The 18,463-nt window shown below is 37.8% G+C and overlaps 1 protein-coding gene across 1 annotated transcript in view; it reads left to right on the top strand.

Annotated features, from left to right (window-relative positions):
• Positions 1-18,463, top strand: part of METTL15 (methyltransferase like 15) — a 68,677-nt gene that overhangs the window by 15,821 nt on the left and 34,393 nt on the right. Inside the window, exon 2 of the mRNA XM_054390744.1 lies at positions 17,356-17,492. Coding sequence (XP_054246719.1) covers positions 17,356-17,492 — 137 coding nt within the window. The remainder of the gene's footprint in view (positions 1-17,355; positions 17,493-18,463) is intronic.

The raw sequence follows: 18,463 nt of genomic DNA on the forward strand, positions 1-18,463 counted from the left end.
TGAAGAAGTGTTTCTCTAGAGACTTGAGGAGGTAGAAGATGTTTTGATTATATATTCTTTTTCTCTTAAACAGTTTTTCCTCTCTCTTGAGCTCTTTAGATCAAAAGATTATAAATCATCAGTAGCAGAGTACTGATTCACATCAGAAGTATACCTGACCAGGTGTCCAATCTCTGTCAGTGCCCAACAGCAGCTGTTAATGGAAGGCAAAGAGAAGGGGGAAGCAGAAAATGATTGTTTTTCTACCTTGCATTACCTTTAGTTCTCTGACAAATAGTTTAAGAACATCCTTGAGGCAGGGGATGGAAATAGGAGAATCCGTGGATGTATTCATGTAATATTGATGATGTAATCTTTTTTCAATTTTTGTCTCTCTAAAAATAGTGTTAAATATTAGCCTTTTCCCCATGACATAATATCCCTATCTTCAATATTTGCAAGAAAGACACTTTTAAAAAGTTTTCTTGGTGCCTGATAGTATCATCAGGTTCCCTGAACTCTTGTATTTTGAGATAAGTGAATCATACCATCTGCTACAGCTGTATAAAAGCACCGCTAATAGTACTCCACAGAAAATTGTTGGAGCCTTCAGATGTTGTATTGGACAAGAAGGATGTGCCCTAAGGGACTCCTTTTCCACGTTTCCTGTCTTCTTGTCCTCATCTAACCCCAGTTTCATATAAAGCAGCAGTGATGGAAGGTGTTCTCTTCTCTCCTGAAACAATTGTTTAGCTCTGAACTTTCCTGATATTCTTGTTTTTCTGGATTGTAGATTTCCTTCATAGCAACTTGCTCCTAGGAATGTAAGGTTTACTGATGCGATTGATCCACTACCTTCTTTCTTTCTATAGGATTTCCTGCTGTATGCATTTTCCTTTGTCATCTGGTTGAGAGGTGTTCTCTAGTTGAGAGGCATCCCTGCCCATGGCAGGGAGGTTGGCTTAGATGATCTTTCTTCCAGCCTAAGCTGTTCTGTGATTCTGTGATCTTTACCTTGATTATCTAACTTCTTTCCTTTTCTAGCAGTTCTTCAGTTTTCCCCAGTTGTAGGTTTATTCTCCATCCAAGTAGCTATTCATTTGTTTTTTCATAAGTGTTTTAACCCCCTACATTTTAAAATAGCTTTATGGCTGTAACTTTTTCATGTAGGTATTTGTTCTGTTTTACCAGTTTGTGAAATTGCTTAGATATTGTGAATGTGGTCACCAAAATAATAAATATCCTAGAAACAAACAATAAAATGAATTCTTTAAGAGAAAAATGCAACAAATTTCAAAACATGTTTTCAAGTTGGAAGATCTAAAGAAAAGCTTCCACCCAGCTTCCAGTCATTCAGGAGAATAAACCTCTGCTTGGAGCTGTCCAGTTTCTAGACAGGATAAACTCAGGTAAAAATCTTCCATTTCAGCTGGACTTTCCTTGCTTTATGCAGAAGATTTAGGAAAATATTTCTGTGCTGGAGACTTGTAGCTTGGATTTTAAACTAAGCAGTTTGGGAACTGCTGTGTTCTGGTTTGTACAGTAGTACTAAGTAGTGATAGGACAAGAAGAAATGGGTTTAAGTTGTGCCAGGGGAGGTTTAGGAAAAGCTTTGCTGAGAGAGTGGAGTGGCATTGGAACAGGCTGCCCAGGGAGGTGGTAGTCACCATCCCTGGAGGTGTTCAAGTAGCTGTAGATGCGGCGCTGCAGGGTATGGTTTAGTGGTCATGGTAGTTTGGTTGTGATTGGACCTGATTATCTTAAAGGTCTTTTCCAACCTTAAGGGTTCTATGATTCAGTGATAAAGGTGTTTGATTTAATTCTTTTGTGAAGTGTTAATGTCTCTTCCTTGGACAAACACGTTGGTCATACAATCTCAGTTACAGAGTTAAAAGTGGTGATAGTTTCCTATTTTTTTCTCATCCTGTTTCCCACACACCATTTGTACATAATGAAGCACATTCATTTGTTTTTCAACTTGTGCTTGAGACTTCAGTGTGTTAGGCTATTTCTGGACAGAATCATTCTGTCCAGAGTTTGGAGTACTAGAAATAAAGAAATGAGATTTCTGGCCTGTTGATGGGATTTCTGCATTTCAGCACAGAAGTCTGGGACATCCTACCAATAGCGGGATTTTTATTAGCTTTAGATAGAGGAAGTATTCAGGAAGGCTTACATATACTAATTAAAAGAGTAGTTTTTTTTTAATTCTGTGGGACAATGTTTTCTTCATAACACAAGCAAATCACTAATGGTGATAATCTCTATTAATTTTCTTCTGTAATTTAGTAAAACATTTAAGTGAAATACTTAGAGGTTGTCTTCTATGTGCGTTAACATACTGCATGTTGCATCAGTGCTATGGCCTTGCTGTGGTAGATGGATTACTTGTAAAACATTACTTGAAATTTCAATCAGATTAATTTGTTCTTCCAGGCAGGTGAGGAAAAATAAAATCTTTAAAGAAGCATCAGAAACACTAGTTAGTTTTAGGAGTCTTTGTTAGTCTCTTGGCTGCTGGCAGGGATAATAATTAAAGAATTAAGATGTCGTTTCAGCAAATGTTATGCAAAAATTCTGTCTTGTTGACCTGACACTGAGTGGGCAAGAGTGCTCAGAACCTGATGGAGCTGGCATTTAGAAAATCTAGATGATAAATTTGAACACCTACTGCAGCATGAAACAAGATGCCAATTTTAGAGTAATTTCAGAGCTCATAATAGTTAAAATAACTTAAACAGTCCAATAAATACACTTGAAACATACTCTTAACCTCATTTTTAATGGTTTGTGACAAATTTTCCTAAGTGGTTTAGAAATGTCTTTGTTTTTTTCTCAGCGAGTCAAATTGTTTGCATCAATGTTATGTTTCAGTTTGAGTGGTGTATTAAAATATATAAATATTAAAAGCAAGAGAGTGAATACAAGGCTCAAGTTACCAAAATCAACCATGTAAGTATTAAGTTATTTTAGGAGCTAGAACTCACTCACAGTTGCTAGTTACCACATCAAACTATATTGAAAAATGTTTGTATGATAATTTTGAAACACCTTTTGAGTAAAAGGATACAAATCTAAATGATGGTGCGGCCAATTTGTTTTGGTCAGCTGTTCTGCGTTACTACCAATTAATGAAGCACCTGAGGCTTGAACATCATGGATGGTTATGCCTGTAAGCAGACACTTGTGAGAACATGCCATCATTGAATGTGTCTGTACCTATCATGCTTCAAAAATTATATCTGCTTGAGATGGTTGCCATATACATTCCTACCCTGGTTAAGGAAGTTGTAGGATGTAAGATAACAGTAGTGAATAGTTTTCTGATGATAAAACTGATCCAATCAGTTAACATGTCAAACCAATTTTTCACAGAAAAGTGAAAGGAAGAAGAATGTGATGAAACCCCTGGAGATGAATACCTTTTGGTGAAACAAATCATCATCATAGAATCATCATAGAAAGGCTTGGGTTGGAAGGGACCTTAGAGATTGTTTAGGCCACCCTCCCCACCATGGGCAAGGACACCTCTCATCTAGACATGGCTGCTCAAGGCCTGATCCAACCTGCCCCTGAACACCCCTAGGGAAGAAGCATTCACAATCTCCCTGAGCAACCTATTCTGCAGTCTCACCACTCTCATACTGAAGAACTTCTTCCCCTGGGCTCAGTCTGACAGCTGTGTGTCCTTCTTATGATAGGGACACCAGAACTGGACACAGTATTTGAGGTGGGGGTCTCACGACAGCTCAGTAAAGGGGCAGAATCACCTCTCATGAGCTGCTGGCCATGTTCCTCTTCATGCAGCCTAGCAGGACGCTATTTTCCTTCTGAACTGCATGATGCCCTGCCTGCTCATGGTGGGCTTCTCATCAATCTATACCCAAATGTAGCAAATGTTACATCCCAGCATGTGCCTGAAGTGTCATTGTACCAGCAAAGTGAAGGTCAGGTTGTCTGCATGCAGGACACTGCAAGCATGTGGATGCAATGGTAGGCAGTTATAATGTTTGTATGTTCATGTCTGGAAGAGCTCAACAGTACTGACTGTGAGAGCTAGATCCAAAGAGAGTGTTTGGTGGCTCAGATTCTCCTTGTGGAAGAGGTGATTCAAAATTTTACCGACTTTTAAATTTTCTTTGTGCAACTAATTTTTGGATGGGAATATAGGATAAAACTGACAACTGTGAAACTAACAGACTCGTCTAGATGCACACATTGTTTCTGAGACAGCTAAGCACTCTAGGCATGCTCATTAAACCCATGAATAGTCTTTTGGAGGTAACTGAAACTGTCGGAAGATAAACATGTGTTTAATTACTTTGCTCCAAGGGAGATGGCTACTAATGTGTGTAATTACATGGGATTGTTACTGTTATCTGTATGCCTTTTCTAACTAGCACACTCATTTGCTTGATCTTGTCTTAATAAGTTCGTTTGAAAAGAACTGGTTTGTATGTGTGTACAGTTCATAACTACAAAGGCGTTTTGCTATTGGTAATTCCTTTGGTCTCTAATAAATTATGGCGTACAAACATCATTGTGGCAAAACTGAGTAAAACAAATTGTTTGCAGACAATAACTAACAAAGGGAAACAAGAAAGTTTTCTGTGCTTACACTTGTCTTGTGATTAAAGCTGGTTTATTTCCTGTGTTTTTGTAAGGATTTTTAAAACAGTTTTTGACACAGTGTGCATTGCTTTTGGCATGTTTTAAATTAATGCTGTTTTAGGACAGATTGATTCAGCTACTGTGTGTATCTAATATGTGTAATTCAGTCAGACATAGTTGCTCTTTGCTTCTTGTTTCAGGCAGTAACATCTAAGCAAGGGAAGCCAAATGGGCTCCTGGTTTTGTAACATGCTGCCACAGGTAGTATTTACTTTGTAAACAAGGAGTGTTGTCAGAAATGGAAGAGCTTGATACTCTGCCTCATTCCAGCTTTTGGCTTATGATAGTATCTGTGCTGTCATGATGAAATGCAAGCAATTAGTTTAACAACTTCAATATAAAATAGAGCTTGTTATGTTCTTAATGCACTCGTTGATTCTTTGTGCAATTAACAGCTGAAAGTCTTCTAAAAAAAACCCAAACACCTCCTGCCTCCCCTGATTTAAGTTAGTGCTGCTATTGTGTGATTGTCAGCATCATGTTGTATTAAAATATACAAGTAATACAACTGAGAATCCTTTTTATAAATTTATTTCCTTAAAAAGGAAGTAAAAGGATGCTTGTTCAGACTACACATTGTGGATACGTGTTCTTTTTCAGTGACTTGTGTCAAAACTTCACACATGTTTTATTACTATGATTACATGTTCCCAATTAAGACTCCTTATACTACTATTGGATCAGCTGCAGAGTTTTCACAAGAGATTGCAAGTTCCTGGTGTTCAATTATATGCTCTGAAGGGCAGAGTGAATGTCTTCTCTGATCAATGAATTGCATCAAAACTGTGTAGCTTTACAAGGATTTTATGCTCATTATTTTTGCCAGTGTGAGTGACAGGTTTGTTCTCAGGGTCCGTATTATGTTTTGATTGCTGTATTAATGTAATAAAGAGTCTTAAGGTAAATGATAAGTCATGCTGCTCTCACTAGGAGTTTAAACTCAGATTTGTGGTAGGAAATTAATCTGGTTTTAATTGCCCATGAGTCTGAAGTATGTTCCTTTTTGTAAAGCTGATCTCACATAAATATAAATCAGTAACTGCCTGTTCTTTAATTATGTATTAGTGTATTGTACCTGCATATTAGATGAGGCTATGAGCATCTCCAGTTACGGTGTATTGCAGGTCATTAAATCTTCTCTGCTCTATGAAGCTTAGTAGCACTGCATTTCTATTACTGGAAGATATCCTATGTGTTTGTTGCTTGGTTTAGAGTGGCTATGTTTAGCTGCAGTAAGACAGTCACTTTGTAAGTTACCCCTTAGGGATTTTTGACAATGTATAAAACAATTACTATAAAATACAATGTAAAGTTACAAAAATAATTTCAGAAAGAATTATTTCATTGTGAATAATTAAGATATTTTAATGTGAAATGAAAATGTTTCATTGTTTGCATTTCATAAATACATGGCTGAATTCTACCATGATCCAAAAATGTTTTATTAATATCATGAGATGACTAATGTAACCTGCATTCTCAGTAGCAGTGTCTCTGCTTCCGTTGCCACTTTTCACTTGACCTTTTCCCGCTTCATGCAGAGATTTTCTGCTAGAAGTAATGTAAAATTTCTAGAAAATACACTGAAAAAATGTTGGGAGCAAGTGATTTGCAGAAAATATTTTTGTTAGATAAAGGTTGTCAGTCATAAGGCTTAGGGGTACAAAAGCTGTCTGCTCTTTATAACTACATTTGTGAACTGTAAGGATAAACTTAAGTAATACTGTTGTGGCCATACTGCAACTAATGTTGTGCTGTAAAGTAGGAATTTGAGCCAGCACAGTTGCCTCTGTTTCAAAAAAGCAATGTAAACAAAGCTGATGGTCTAATCCTAGAATATGATTTGTTGTGATATTTATGCTTAGCTCTGTATTAATTTATTCAATTTTGTGACTTGTTTGGATACTGGTAAATCTTCAAATAACTGGAAGAAGGTCCAGTTGATCAACAACACAAAACTATGACGTGCAAAAATAGCATAATGCCATGCCAAATATTTTAATAAGTCACAATATTAGCAGACATAATTAGCATCCAGTGCAAGATATGGGACTTCTACCAAGGTTTGGAGATAGCAGAATTGATTTGGCTCTAAGATTCTGCTAGTCTACAGCACAGTGTTTCATTGCTACAGACTTGACCATGCATCCTCTGCAGTGTTCTGTGCTGTGAAGCAGAATATCCCTTTTTATAGCATTTAGTTTACCTTCTTGCAGGGTCTAAAGGAGTTATTATCAGGATGTTGTTGTTATTATCATGACTGTGTTAGGGAAACAAATGCTTCTTGATAGGTTATCAGGAACTCATGTAATAAGAGTATGAATCTGTGGCACAGTTGTTCAAAATTTGCTTCTAATGATTTGTTCTACACATCGACCCAACCATCTGCAAATAGAAAAGCATCTAAATTACAAGATACCTGTGGCAGCTCTGTGCACTGCATCCCTTTCCAGCATTGTACTGAGCTGCTCATATCCTGAGCAGGAAGCAAATAGCTGGCAGGTGTGACCTTCTCAAAGAAGTGCTGATCCTGGAGCTGCACTAATGCAGCCTGGGTTCACTGCTATCAAAAAGAAAAGCTGACAGCATGTCATGTTTTACTGAACATGCCCCAAGCCCACAGTTCTAAAGTGCTGCTGTGTCTGAAAAAGACGAAAGGTAACACAGTGAAGCTGAAGGATAATGTTATGTATTGAGCCTGTTGAGTAAAACGTATAAATAACCTGATTTTGCTTTGCAAACGTTTTTGCTTCTAAAGAAGTGAAGGAGAAATAGCTATAGATTATATGTTTTGTTTGCAAGTCACCTGAGCCCCAGTATCCTAAAGAACAGAATATTCTGTTAGTCATACTGCTTTCCTTCTGCTTAATTCCATGGAGAGAGTGGTGTATTAAAAAAGAGAACCACCCCAAAGCACTTCAATTTTGTAGATTGTAATAATTGGAAACGAGAAATGAAAGGGCCAAGGTGGTAGGACAAACATCATGGTGTTTTCTGGGTGTCTATTATGGCAAAGGCTTCAATGATATGGTGACATTAGTCTGAGTGTTTAAATGCGCCCCATGTGTTTGCAGTTTTATCCCACACCATAGTGGTGTGGATTTGTCTGGGGAAGGGAGTGTATGGGAACATTATGATTGGAAGATTTTAATTTTTGTTTGTTTGTTTCCTAAAAATTTGTGAAATGAAACTTCAGTTGTATATTTTATAGAAAACGGTGCTTCATGATGTTGGCTGACTGGCCCTTCCTAAAAATCACAAATGTCATGTTACTTTGGGTTTCTGCATGTATAATTAAAACTTAGCTTTTGGAGGATGAGTTTCAGAAACCTATTTTTAATATGTTCAGATAGGAGTTATAGAGAATGTCATTAAGGAGAAAGAAAGAAGAGAACTTGCTGAGTTGGTTATTGGAAAAAATGTTAATAAGCTCCTTGCATGAATAATGTTAAAAACAAATTGAAGATTATTCTCAGATCACTGCCTTTTGACTTCCTCTAAGAGAAGAATAATGCATTTGAAAAGGTGTAATTTTTTTTAAAATATCCATTAGTCAGTAGGGAATATTATATGAAATAATATATTAAATGTTATTATATGAAATAATATTATATTGAAATGCTATTATATGACGTAAAACCCGAGGAAAAATAAAGAGTTCAGATTTTTATGATGTTGGAGGTAAGTTACTTTTCCTAATAAATCTTTCATTCATAATGTAGCTGAATTGGTACAATATTTGATCTTATATTTATAATTCAGCCAAAGGTGAACAATAAAGTGATATAAATTTTAAAGGACTTCTTTTTTTTTTTTCTTCTGCAGAACGCCATGCGTTTTGGTTTGGTTGGGCTATTTTGGGGTGTTTTTTATTGTGGGGTTTTACATTTATTGCTATGGTGTGCTAAACCCCAAATTGAACATAGATTGACATTGTTGTTTTCATATAATGGTACAACTACCTGAAAGATTGTTACTAATAATTAGTATTCATAATATTACAAAAAATCTGTAGTTATCTAATGAGAACATTTGTGAGATTTCTACACCCTGTAGGTTTTTAAGCATGTTAGTCTGACCAGAGTTGTAAACTGAGTCCAGCCATGAACTTCAGTTGACAGGAAAAAGACTCCATATGTCTTTCAGACGAAAAGTGATCCGACTTCCATTAGTCTCTTTCAAATAGATTGTTTGTCACCATAATAAGATGTTCTAAAGCCAACACCAATATTTTGGATTGTTCTGTGTAACTGAGCTGGTGTAAATGACTTTACCTGTGTGTGACTTTGCACTGGCACTAAAATTAATAGGTTTGGGGTTTTCTTTATATATGTGTTAATTTAAATTATGTTTTTAAAGAAATGCTTTTAATTTTGATTCTGACATTGATGTTTTCACAGTAACCTAAAGGAAATGGTTCAAAGTTCCTATTGAATCATGTTCTTGTATTTGCTGCACATCATGAACATCATAATTTGGTCAAAAGTAATTGTAAGAATAACTGAAAATGCAAAATAATACCTGAAATGTACTCTCTGAGAGATTTCAGATTGCTTCCTTTTTGTCTCTTAGTAGTGTCTTTTAAATTCTTGTAAAATTGAAGTTTAGCTTCCTGGTGGTTATTATCGTTTCCTGGACATGTGTTAACAGTCTTAAATTTGTCTTTTCCATTATATTTTGTCATAAGCATGATCTGTGAAAACTACTTCAACAGATGTTGATGTGTGGCTTCGAAAGTGATGAGCTGCAGAACAAAGATTTTTCTGTATGTACCTCAATATCTTGTAGGCTCATGTTAGAAGTTTTGCTGCTCTTGCAAAATCTAGTCTTAATTTCTTTGAGAGAGGTTACAGTCCATGTGGGAAAGAAGGGGACAGCATGATTGTCTGCTTTTACATAAAATATATTTGCAAAATATATCTAGTGGATTAAAAGGCTGTGGGAAGTGTCAATGTTGAACATGTGATAAGTGTTCAGGAGAAATGTGGATGTTTTGCTGTATAGTAAAGAAATATTAAAAAGTATGGTTGCCTTGCCTTTTTGGTTCCTCTGTCCAGTGTTTCAAAAGAAGACTTTCAGAATTATTGTCTTCTGAGAGCTCTTTGGGATAATCTGTTCTGCCATAATTTGATTCAAAATCATAAGTTTGTGAAAATATTGATAAACATAGAATCATCATAGATGGCTAAGGTTGGAAGGGACCTTAGATATCATCTAGTCCAGCCTCCCCTTTGCCATGGGCAGAAACACCTCTCAACTAGTCTTGGCTGCTCAAAGACTCATCCAGCCTGGCCTTGAACACCCCAGGGAGGAGGCATCCACAACCTCCCTGGGCAACCCATTCCACCCTTATGCTGAAGAACTTCTTCCTAAGATCCAGTCTAAACCTACTCTCCCTCAGCTTAAAACCATTCTCTTTTGTCCTGTCTCTAGACACCCTTATCAGAAGTCCCTCTCCAGCTTTCCTGTAGGATCTCTTCAGGTGTTGGAAGGCAGCTCTAAGGTCCCCCTGGGCAGCAGTAGGCTTGAGTTGTACATGCTTAGGAGGTGACATGGAGAAAGAAGCTGGCAGAGATGTGCTGTTTATGTCCTTGCCTTGGTGAACAATTTCAGCAGCGAATGAGATTCAAATCAGATAGAAACACAGCATTTCTTTTTTGCTTTGTTCTAACACTTGCTGCACAGAACAGATTTTTCCACTCATTGAGCTTCTTAGGAAAACATCTGAATTAGGGCATAATGTCATCTCAGGCTAATTATCTTTTCTGTTGATTAAAAACCACATTCTGTAACTAGTGTGAGAATACTTTAAATGGTGTTTTTTCTCAGGAATTGCTTAACTAGTTTATGTGAAACCAACTCCTGGCCATGATGAAGCTCTGGGGCAAGCTAACTTTATAGAGCACCATGGTATGTAACTGTTGAGCTACTGCTGTCTGAATTAATTTTCATGGTACAGTATAGAATGTAGATTAATGTTCCTGAAACAGAAGCGTTAACTTCAGTATCTGGAGGTAGTTGTAAATTTGGACCAAATGGGTTAGTATACTTCTATTGGTTTAGCTAATTTTGTCATTACTATGTCTTATATAAAATTACTCAACAGCATTTTTTAACTGTTCATTAGCATGCATGCACCAATGTGAAAAGTTATCTGTAGAGGCCCTCTGATCTTTGTATCTCCTGTAAGTTAAAAAGGGTAATAGAAAAGATTTATTTTCTCTGCTCCTAAAATAATCATGTAGTGTATTGCTATGTGTTGCAACATGGAGAGTTTATTTCAATTAGAATAGGTTTGTTTATTTAGTTTTTAATTTTTTGTAACTCAGCCCATTTAGACAATTGGAATTAAGGCACTTGGATATGTTCATAAATTCATAGTTTTCTGCTGTGTGTAGTGATGTCGTAAAGCATTTTTGTGAAGTAAAAGAGAAGTGAAATTGAAAAAAAACAAAACCCCTCCACAAGCACTGATGCTTTTTTACTGTATCTCGGATTGTTGGAATACTTGATTAAAAGACCTAAATGAAATGTTTGTAACTGAATTCTGGTAGGTGTTATAGATTTCACAGAAACATAGCCTTTTCTTCTGCCTCCTCTCATATTGACCAAACATATTTTGGGATGAAAAATATTGCTTGTACCCTGAAGTTGTTGCACAACAAAAAGTTGTAATCGGTCTTCTATTGAAATCCAGAAGATGAGTTAGAATAGGATGAGCCATTGGTTCTCATTAATTACTACTATTAGCTAGGAAGGAGAAGACTGCAAATCAGAACAGTTCTAAAATTAAGGTATCTTTTTTTTTAATGGTAGTTTTTCCTGCTGTTAGCAATTGGTATATGTGTGTGTGGTTATGCGTGCACTAGCTGTGTTCTCATTGACAGTCTGCGGGGTCAGGGCTGTGATGGTTGCACCTAGGGGTTCCCTTTCTTTCTCCATACATACCAATCAGCATTCGTTATGCTTCTGTGTATAGAGGGTGGATATGGAGCAAGCTGTGGTTTGGGGAAGGCTGCCTTCTGGAATTGTTGAACCCTGTCTCCTAAGAGAAGCTCACTTGTGTTCAGTTCTGAGCCCTTCAGTTCAAGAAAGACCTTAGGGAACTGCTTGAAAAAGTCCAGTGCAGAGACACAGATGATGAAGAGAGCCTTACAAGGAAAGGCTGAAGGAGCTGGGTCTCTTTAGCTTGGAGCAGAGGAGACTGAGGGGTGGCCTCATTCATGATTATAAAGATATGAAGGGCAGTGCTGGCAGGATGGAGCCAGGCTCTGCTCAGTGTTGTCCAGTGACAGGATAAGGGGTAGTGGGTGCAATCTGGAGCAGAGGAGGTTCCATGTGAACATAAGGAACGTTTTCCCTGTGAGAGTGACAGAGCCCTGGAACACACTGCCCAGAGAGGTCGTGGATTCTCCCTCTCTGGAGACATTCAAAATGTGCCTGGATGCTTTCCTGTGTGACCTACTCTTGGTGATGCTGCTCTGCCAGGGGGGTTGGACTCTGTGATCTTTTGAGGTTATTCTGTGATTCTGTGTTCTGGGATCTTGGGCATTCTCAGTGCAGCCTGTTGGCTGGAAAGCAAATTGAAGTCTCTTTGGATCACCATCTTCCTCCATAGCATTCACTTTGTGTTGTGGTTTAACAGCATCTCTACTTCTAGAAGCTTGGAGGGAAATACGTTGAAGTCTGGATGTATTTTTCCTTCCTCAGCATCACTTTTTAGATTTGTACTTCTGATTAATTTTCAGTCTGTGTTTATTGAAACTATCACTTCTGTAGGTTGGTATTAACAAAGGTCAGCACTGTGCATTAATTTTTAATTTTGAGCGGGTGGATTTTGAGCTTTGCAGAAGGGAAGGAAAAAGAGGACAGAACTGGAAGAGACTCTTGCCTTTCCCCACTATGAACCTTAAAATATGTGCATGAACAATAAGTGCTTTAAGAAGCATTTACTCTAGTAATTATTTTTAAAAGGTCTATATTAATTCATCCCTTTGCAGTGATGGATGGTGAAAAATGTGGTCCCAAAAGCATGCAGCAGAGCAGCTATTTCTTGGAAAAAACCATCACAGCTAAGAAAAGATTCCTATAGAATTCCTTGTTACTGCTCTCCACTTCAACTCAATTTGTTATTCTTCTTACGTGTTTATGAAATAGTTCAGTGTATTAAAATGGTAAGCTGTGGTAAATTCAAGATGTTTGAACAAGAGGTCAGTTATATTTATAATTTAATGCGCTTAGAGCTGATGGTTGAAAAATAAGGAGGAGTGGGAAACAAGTTGTGTTGTGACAATGAACAATTTCTGTTGTGAATAACAAGGAAATTCAGACAAGTTCAGAGAACATGACTCATCGCAGAAACACCAGGAGAACGAAGAAGCAAAATGCGTCTTGCAATGTGTGGATTTTGTTTATATTACTCTTCTGTTCCTGGGATTTATCTGGTTTGTTTTTTTTTTTTTTCCCCACAAAGCAATGGAATAGATACAAATAAAATAAAAGTAAGTATTTAGATACCTACCAGCAGTGCTTGGCAATGCAATAATAAATTATTGTTAGCCTTAACAAACATCTTAATTTAAAGTGCAAGTGTACTAGAAGTACTAGAAGCTTGACCTTCTTTGCGTTTGCTAAACCCACTAGGACTCATTTCGGTTACGGAAACTGTACTATTGTGACAAATGGTGGCTTGTCATCCCACTAAGAAATATCAGGGAAACCTGCCCTGAAACATCAGGGAACTCTGCCCTGGTGAGGCCCCACCTGGACTATTGTGTCCAGTTGTGGGCTCTCCACTTCTAGAGTGGCAGGGATCTACTTGAGAGAGTCCAGCGGAGAGCTACAAGGATGATTGAGGGACTGGAGCACTGCCTTGGGCTTTTTAGGCTGGAGAGGAGAAGACCGAGAGGGGATCTAATCAATCTCTATAAATATCTGAGGGCTGGGTGTCAGGAAGGAAGGGACAGCCTCTTCTCACTTGCACCCTGTGATAGAACAAGGGGCAATGGATGTGAACTGCAGCATAGGAAGTTCCACCTCAACAAAAGGAAGAACTTCTTTACTGTAAGGGTCACAGAGCACTGGAACAGGCTCCCCAGAGATGTTGTGGAGTCTCTTCTCTGGAGATTTTCAAGGCCTGTCTGGATTCATTCCTCTGTGACCTGAGCTAGGTTCTATGGTCCTGCTCTGGCAGGGGGGTTGAACTCAGTATCTCCAGAGGTCCCTTCCAACCTCTAACATCCTGTGATCCTGTAACAGTAGTGCTGTGACCTAGTCATGATTGGCTTTGGATACACTGGTGGATGGCAGCTTTAGTAGCACAAAAATGTGCCATTATTCTCATAACTGTTTTTGTGAACTTGCTTTCAAACATCCAGTATAGCAATATGTCAAAATTATTTTTAGTTTGATGTTTAAGTTGCATGAAATGGTCTTTCTCCTTCTTCTTTCTTCAAGCAGTAGATGCCAGGCATTTTTTTTTTTTTCTTCTCATGAGCTGCAAAGTTAGGCAGGGTAGATTTCATGCTGGGTAGTTGTTTTTCCCTATTTCTTTACAGAGTTTGTTTCAAATAAATCGATAGTCTGGTGGGGTTTTTTTTTGTTTCAAGCTTGGGACAAATACCTTATGCAAGCCCTGAGAAGGTGCTAATTCTGTAATTTTTACTCTAACTTCTGGTTGTTCTTCTGAAAGATGGAACACAGAGGGTGAGGGACTGGTAGGACTGAGACTCTGCTTTCAGCTGTGGCAGCAGGGGTTGAGAATATATTTCCCTTCTCTGCCTCTGACAAGAAAGGTTTATCCCTTTTGAAGCCCAGTTTTGGGTAGAAATTCCTTCATCAGGCATATATCACTGTTAAACTATTGGCATATAATATTGATGTGGTACTATCAAAGTATGTAGTTTTTCCAAGTTAACTTTTGTTCTGCTATTTTAAGCTTTTCATACTGTTTTCTATTCTGAAAATAGCACTACTCTTCTCTTGGATTTTTGCATGTCAGTAAGTATGTCCTTCCTATTGGCTAAAAGAGGTGACTGGGTAGGATTCTCTTCCATGCTTTTGGCTTACTAGCAACATTTTCACTTTTAGGGAAACTCTGTAATGTTGTTAAACAGTAAAGGGAAAATAATCAGAATCACAGAGTTGTTTGGGCTGGATAAGACCTCTAAGATCGAGTCCAACCATCAGCCTAAGACTACTGTGTCCTGAAGTGCTATGTGCACGTGTTTATCTGCTGAGCAAAATCTGCTCCCTGCCAGGCTGTAATACAATGACTGCTAGAATGGGACCTTCACCAAAGTGCTCTGTGGCACAGATTATGAGTGCTAAGTGATAAGATGAGCACTGTTTAATTTGTGGAGTGCTTGGGATGCAGGTAGTAGGTAACTGCAAAGGCTGTGGGGTGTTCTGGAGTAAACTTCATTAGATGAGGAACATGATGACAAGCAGAATTGCAGATTACTTCAATCATAGTAAAATGAAGTGCCTGAAAGGTATTTATTAGGAGATAGCTTGTCAGTGAAAAGTCTTGTATACAAAAATGAGGAAGATGAACTCTTTGTAACTCTCCAAGTATTTTAGAGCTAGTTGTAAAATGAAGGCTATAAAGTTTTTGTTTGTTGCTATCCGTATGTCATGAAAGAGCCAAATGTTTTCTAAAACATACCGTCATAAACTGATTATAAAATTCCCAGGGGGGACTCTGATGGGGTATCATAACTTAACAATGGAATGGTGAGTCACTGCAAGAGAAATTCATGTAATAATCTTTTCCGGTATTTATAGGACCAGGAGGATAAAATGTCATTTAATTTTATTTGATTAAAAACTACTAGGCAAGAGAGAAAGAGGAAGAAAAAAAACCAAAGCATCTTTCCTTTATTTCAAGCATGAAAGATGGATGGATTATATAAAAAACATATTATGAAGCAGTGTAGTAAAGTGATTAATTTCAAATCAGATAAATGCTCCAAAATGGTTGTGTTTAACTGAAGGTGTTATTTTTTTCAGGTTCTGGTTGCAAAGTATTGTTTTTGAGTGGAACAAGGAATCTGTTTGAGTTCTTGCTTGCTAGTTTAGGCATATGTATCTGTGCAGTTCAAAGATTATCCATCCAAGAGACACTTTTATATTCGTAGTTTTCCTTTAAGAGAGAGAATACAATATTTTCGAATTAGTCTGATAGCCCACTGAATAGCCAGTACTGGATTTTTACAAGGATAGTACAAATAACAGTGAAATGCAAAAAAACCCCAAACTCAATGGCCCCTCTATCATGAGAGATGTTCTCCAATCAACAGTGAGTTTTTGATTGCAAGAATGTGAAATTTACACTTATTTTCAGGAGCTTTGAGTTCTGTGAGATTTGCTTTAGGGATTTCAATGCTCAGTTTTACTCACCTTGTGCTGAATCTGTACCTATGTATATTTTAGAGTGCATTCAAAGTTGCTTGAATGTGTTGTCATTTTTAGCCCAGAAGACTGGAGAGGATGCTGTGTCTGCCTGATATTGCTAAAAGTCTTCCAGGCTTATTCAGTACATAAAAAAACCAACAAAACAAAGCAAACCCAGATATGATTTATATTCATGGGTAGTGAGTATTCTTCAGAAGCAAGGAAATAATTCTTTATCAAAGGGTGTAGCTCCATGTATAGAGTATGCCACATCAACAATTAAAATAGAATTGCAGTTAAGGTGGATATTCCTTTTGCTATTCTGTGTGCTATTCTGTAATGATGGTAGAAAAGATAGAGCAGAGTTGTGCTTCAGTGTATTTTGATAGCCTAAATACATAGCATTGTCCCTGCACAGTGAACCGAAAATCAAAGGTACTGTGTCTTGAAAACTTTTATTTTCTGTGCTAGCTAGGTAAGCCCCACTCAGCATATATGTGCCTGTGCTGCCATCACACTTTGATCTGTGGTATAAAACTAGGAGAGTGTCATTTTTTTAATTGATAGACAATACATCAGTCTTCCTTTTAGACATGTTCTTTACAAAGCAGATGGTGCTGCTTGTTTCCTCTAGTCCCGCACCCTGTGTATCTTTGTATCCATGAAATTGAGCAAGTCCAAACAAAGCTGTCAAACAAGTGGCTTTCCTCTAAATTCAGATTGTAAGGAAACGCCAAGAGTACAAAGCTGCAGTTGGTTGTACCAAATGATTGTCCTTTTGTTCTGAAAGGGTTGTCAGGGAGAGGTTGCCACCCCTGAAAAGAGTATTCTGACATGATTGCAGTTCTGCACAAAACAGGAATATGTGTCCAAAAGGACATCGTGACCGTAGTCAATGGTATGTTTTCCCCCAGCATATGAGATTAGCAAAAGAAGCTTTGAATGCAATATCTGAGGGGGGATGTCAAGATGAAGGTGTCAGTCTCTTTTGGGTGGTGCCCAGTGATAGGGCAGGGAACAACAGGTACAAGCTAGACCACAGGAGGTTCCACTTCAACGTGAGGAGACGCTTCTTTATGGTGAGGGTGATGGAGCACTGGAACAGGCTGCCCAGAGAGGTTGTGGAGTCACCTCTGGAGGCTTTCAAAACGTGCCTGGATGCGTTACTGTGCAACCTGCCCTAGGTGATCCTGCTTTGGCAGGAGGATTGGAGTAGATGATCTCCTGGGTCCCTTCCAACCCCTACCATCCTGTTATTCTGTGATTTCATGACTGTTCTGAGGTAAAGCTTTTGTCTTTTTCACTCAACAGCAATTCCTTGATATGACGTTTGGAGCCGGAGGTCACACCACAGCTCTTCTCCAGAAAGCCAGCGCCATCACGGTTTATGCACTAGACAGGGACCCCACAGCTTATCAAATAGCTCAGCAGCTTGCAGAATCCTACCCGTAAGTTGTCTACTCCTGTCTTAAATGTGGTCAAGATAAAGTTGATGCTGTGCTATTATATACACACTTCAGTATCTTTTTGTACCTTTAATATGCAGTTTTTCATGGCTTATTTTAGAATAGCTTTATGTGCTGTGTATATACCCTGTTGAATAGGAGATCAAGTTCAGTTTATTTCTGAGGGTTTATATGCAAGTTCCCCTGAGGTTTTTGGACTTAAATGCATATTCTGTACTCTGGTAATTTTGGGTATACATCAAGTAGCCAATTTTGTATTTAAATTTGTTTTTAAAGATTCATGTGCTCTACTTGCTTTGAGATGGTTCTGATGGCAGAGTTGTACAAAAGCATATGCTTTGTAAATAGTCCACAAAAAAAAAAAAAAAGAATAATATACTTTTAAGTAAGGAGGTAATTTAAATATGTCTTATGAATAGTTGTACTTAAAAAAAATAAAAGTAATTGTGATTCAGTGTTGGATTTGCTAAATGTTTCGCCACTTGCTTCAGAAACTATTGAACAGTTTAGTAGTCTACTATTTTTGTGTAAAGCTCATGCTTCAATTTTCTTTTTTAAGCAGAGTGCTGAATTTGCTAAATGAACAATTGTTAAATGCACATTTTAGAGCTTTTTTAGTTATAGTAAGTTCTTACTCCTCTATTAAAGATATATCCCAGTCAGAGCATTGGCCTTCTGCTCTGGCGGTTGTTTTTTCAGCTCTTCTCTTCAATGTTGCTGTTTTAGGAGAGGTTACTCGATTTGCTGAAGTGCTTGAGTTCATCTGGAGCAGACAGAACAAGGGGGTGAAAAAGGTTACTTTGCAACCTGAACCATTAAAATTTGATTCCCCCTACATCTGAAGCTGTAACTGCAATAGGAAATTGAAACTGAATAGGAACAACTGAATTTTCAGTTGTCATTTTGTTTCTACTTAGACTATTGTACCTGTTAATTTTGGGGGGGGGGGTGGG

Source organism: Indicator indicator, chromosome 21, assembly GCF_027791375.1.
Source record: "Indicator indicator isolate 239-I01 chromosome 21, UM_Iind_1.1, whole genome shotgun sequence".
NCBI lineage: Eukaryota > Metazoa > Chordata > Aves > Piciformes > Indicatoridae > Indicator > Indicator indicator.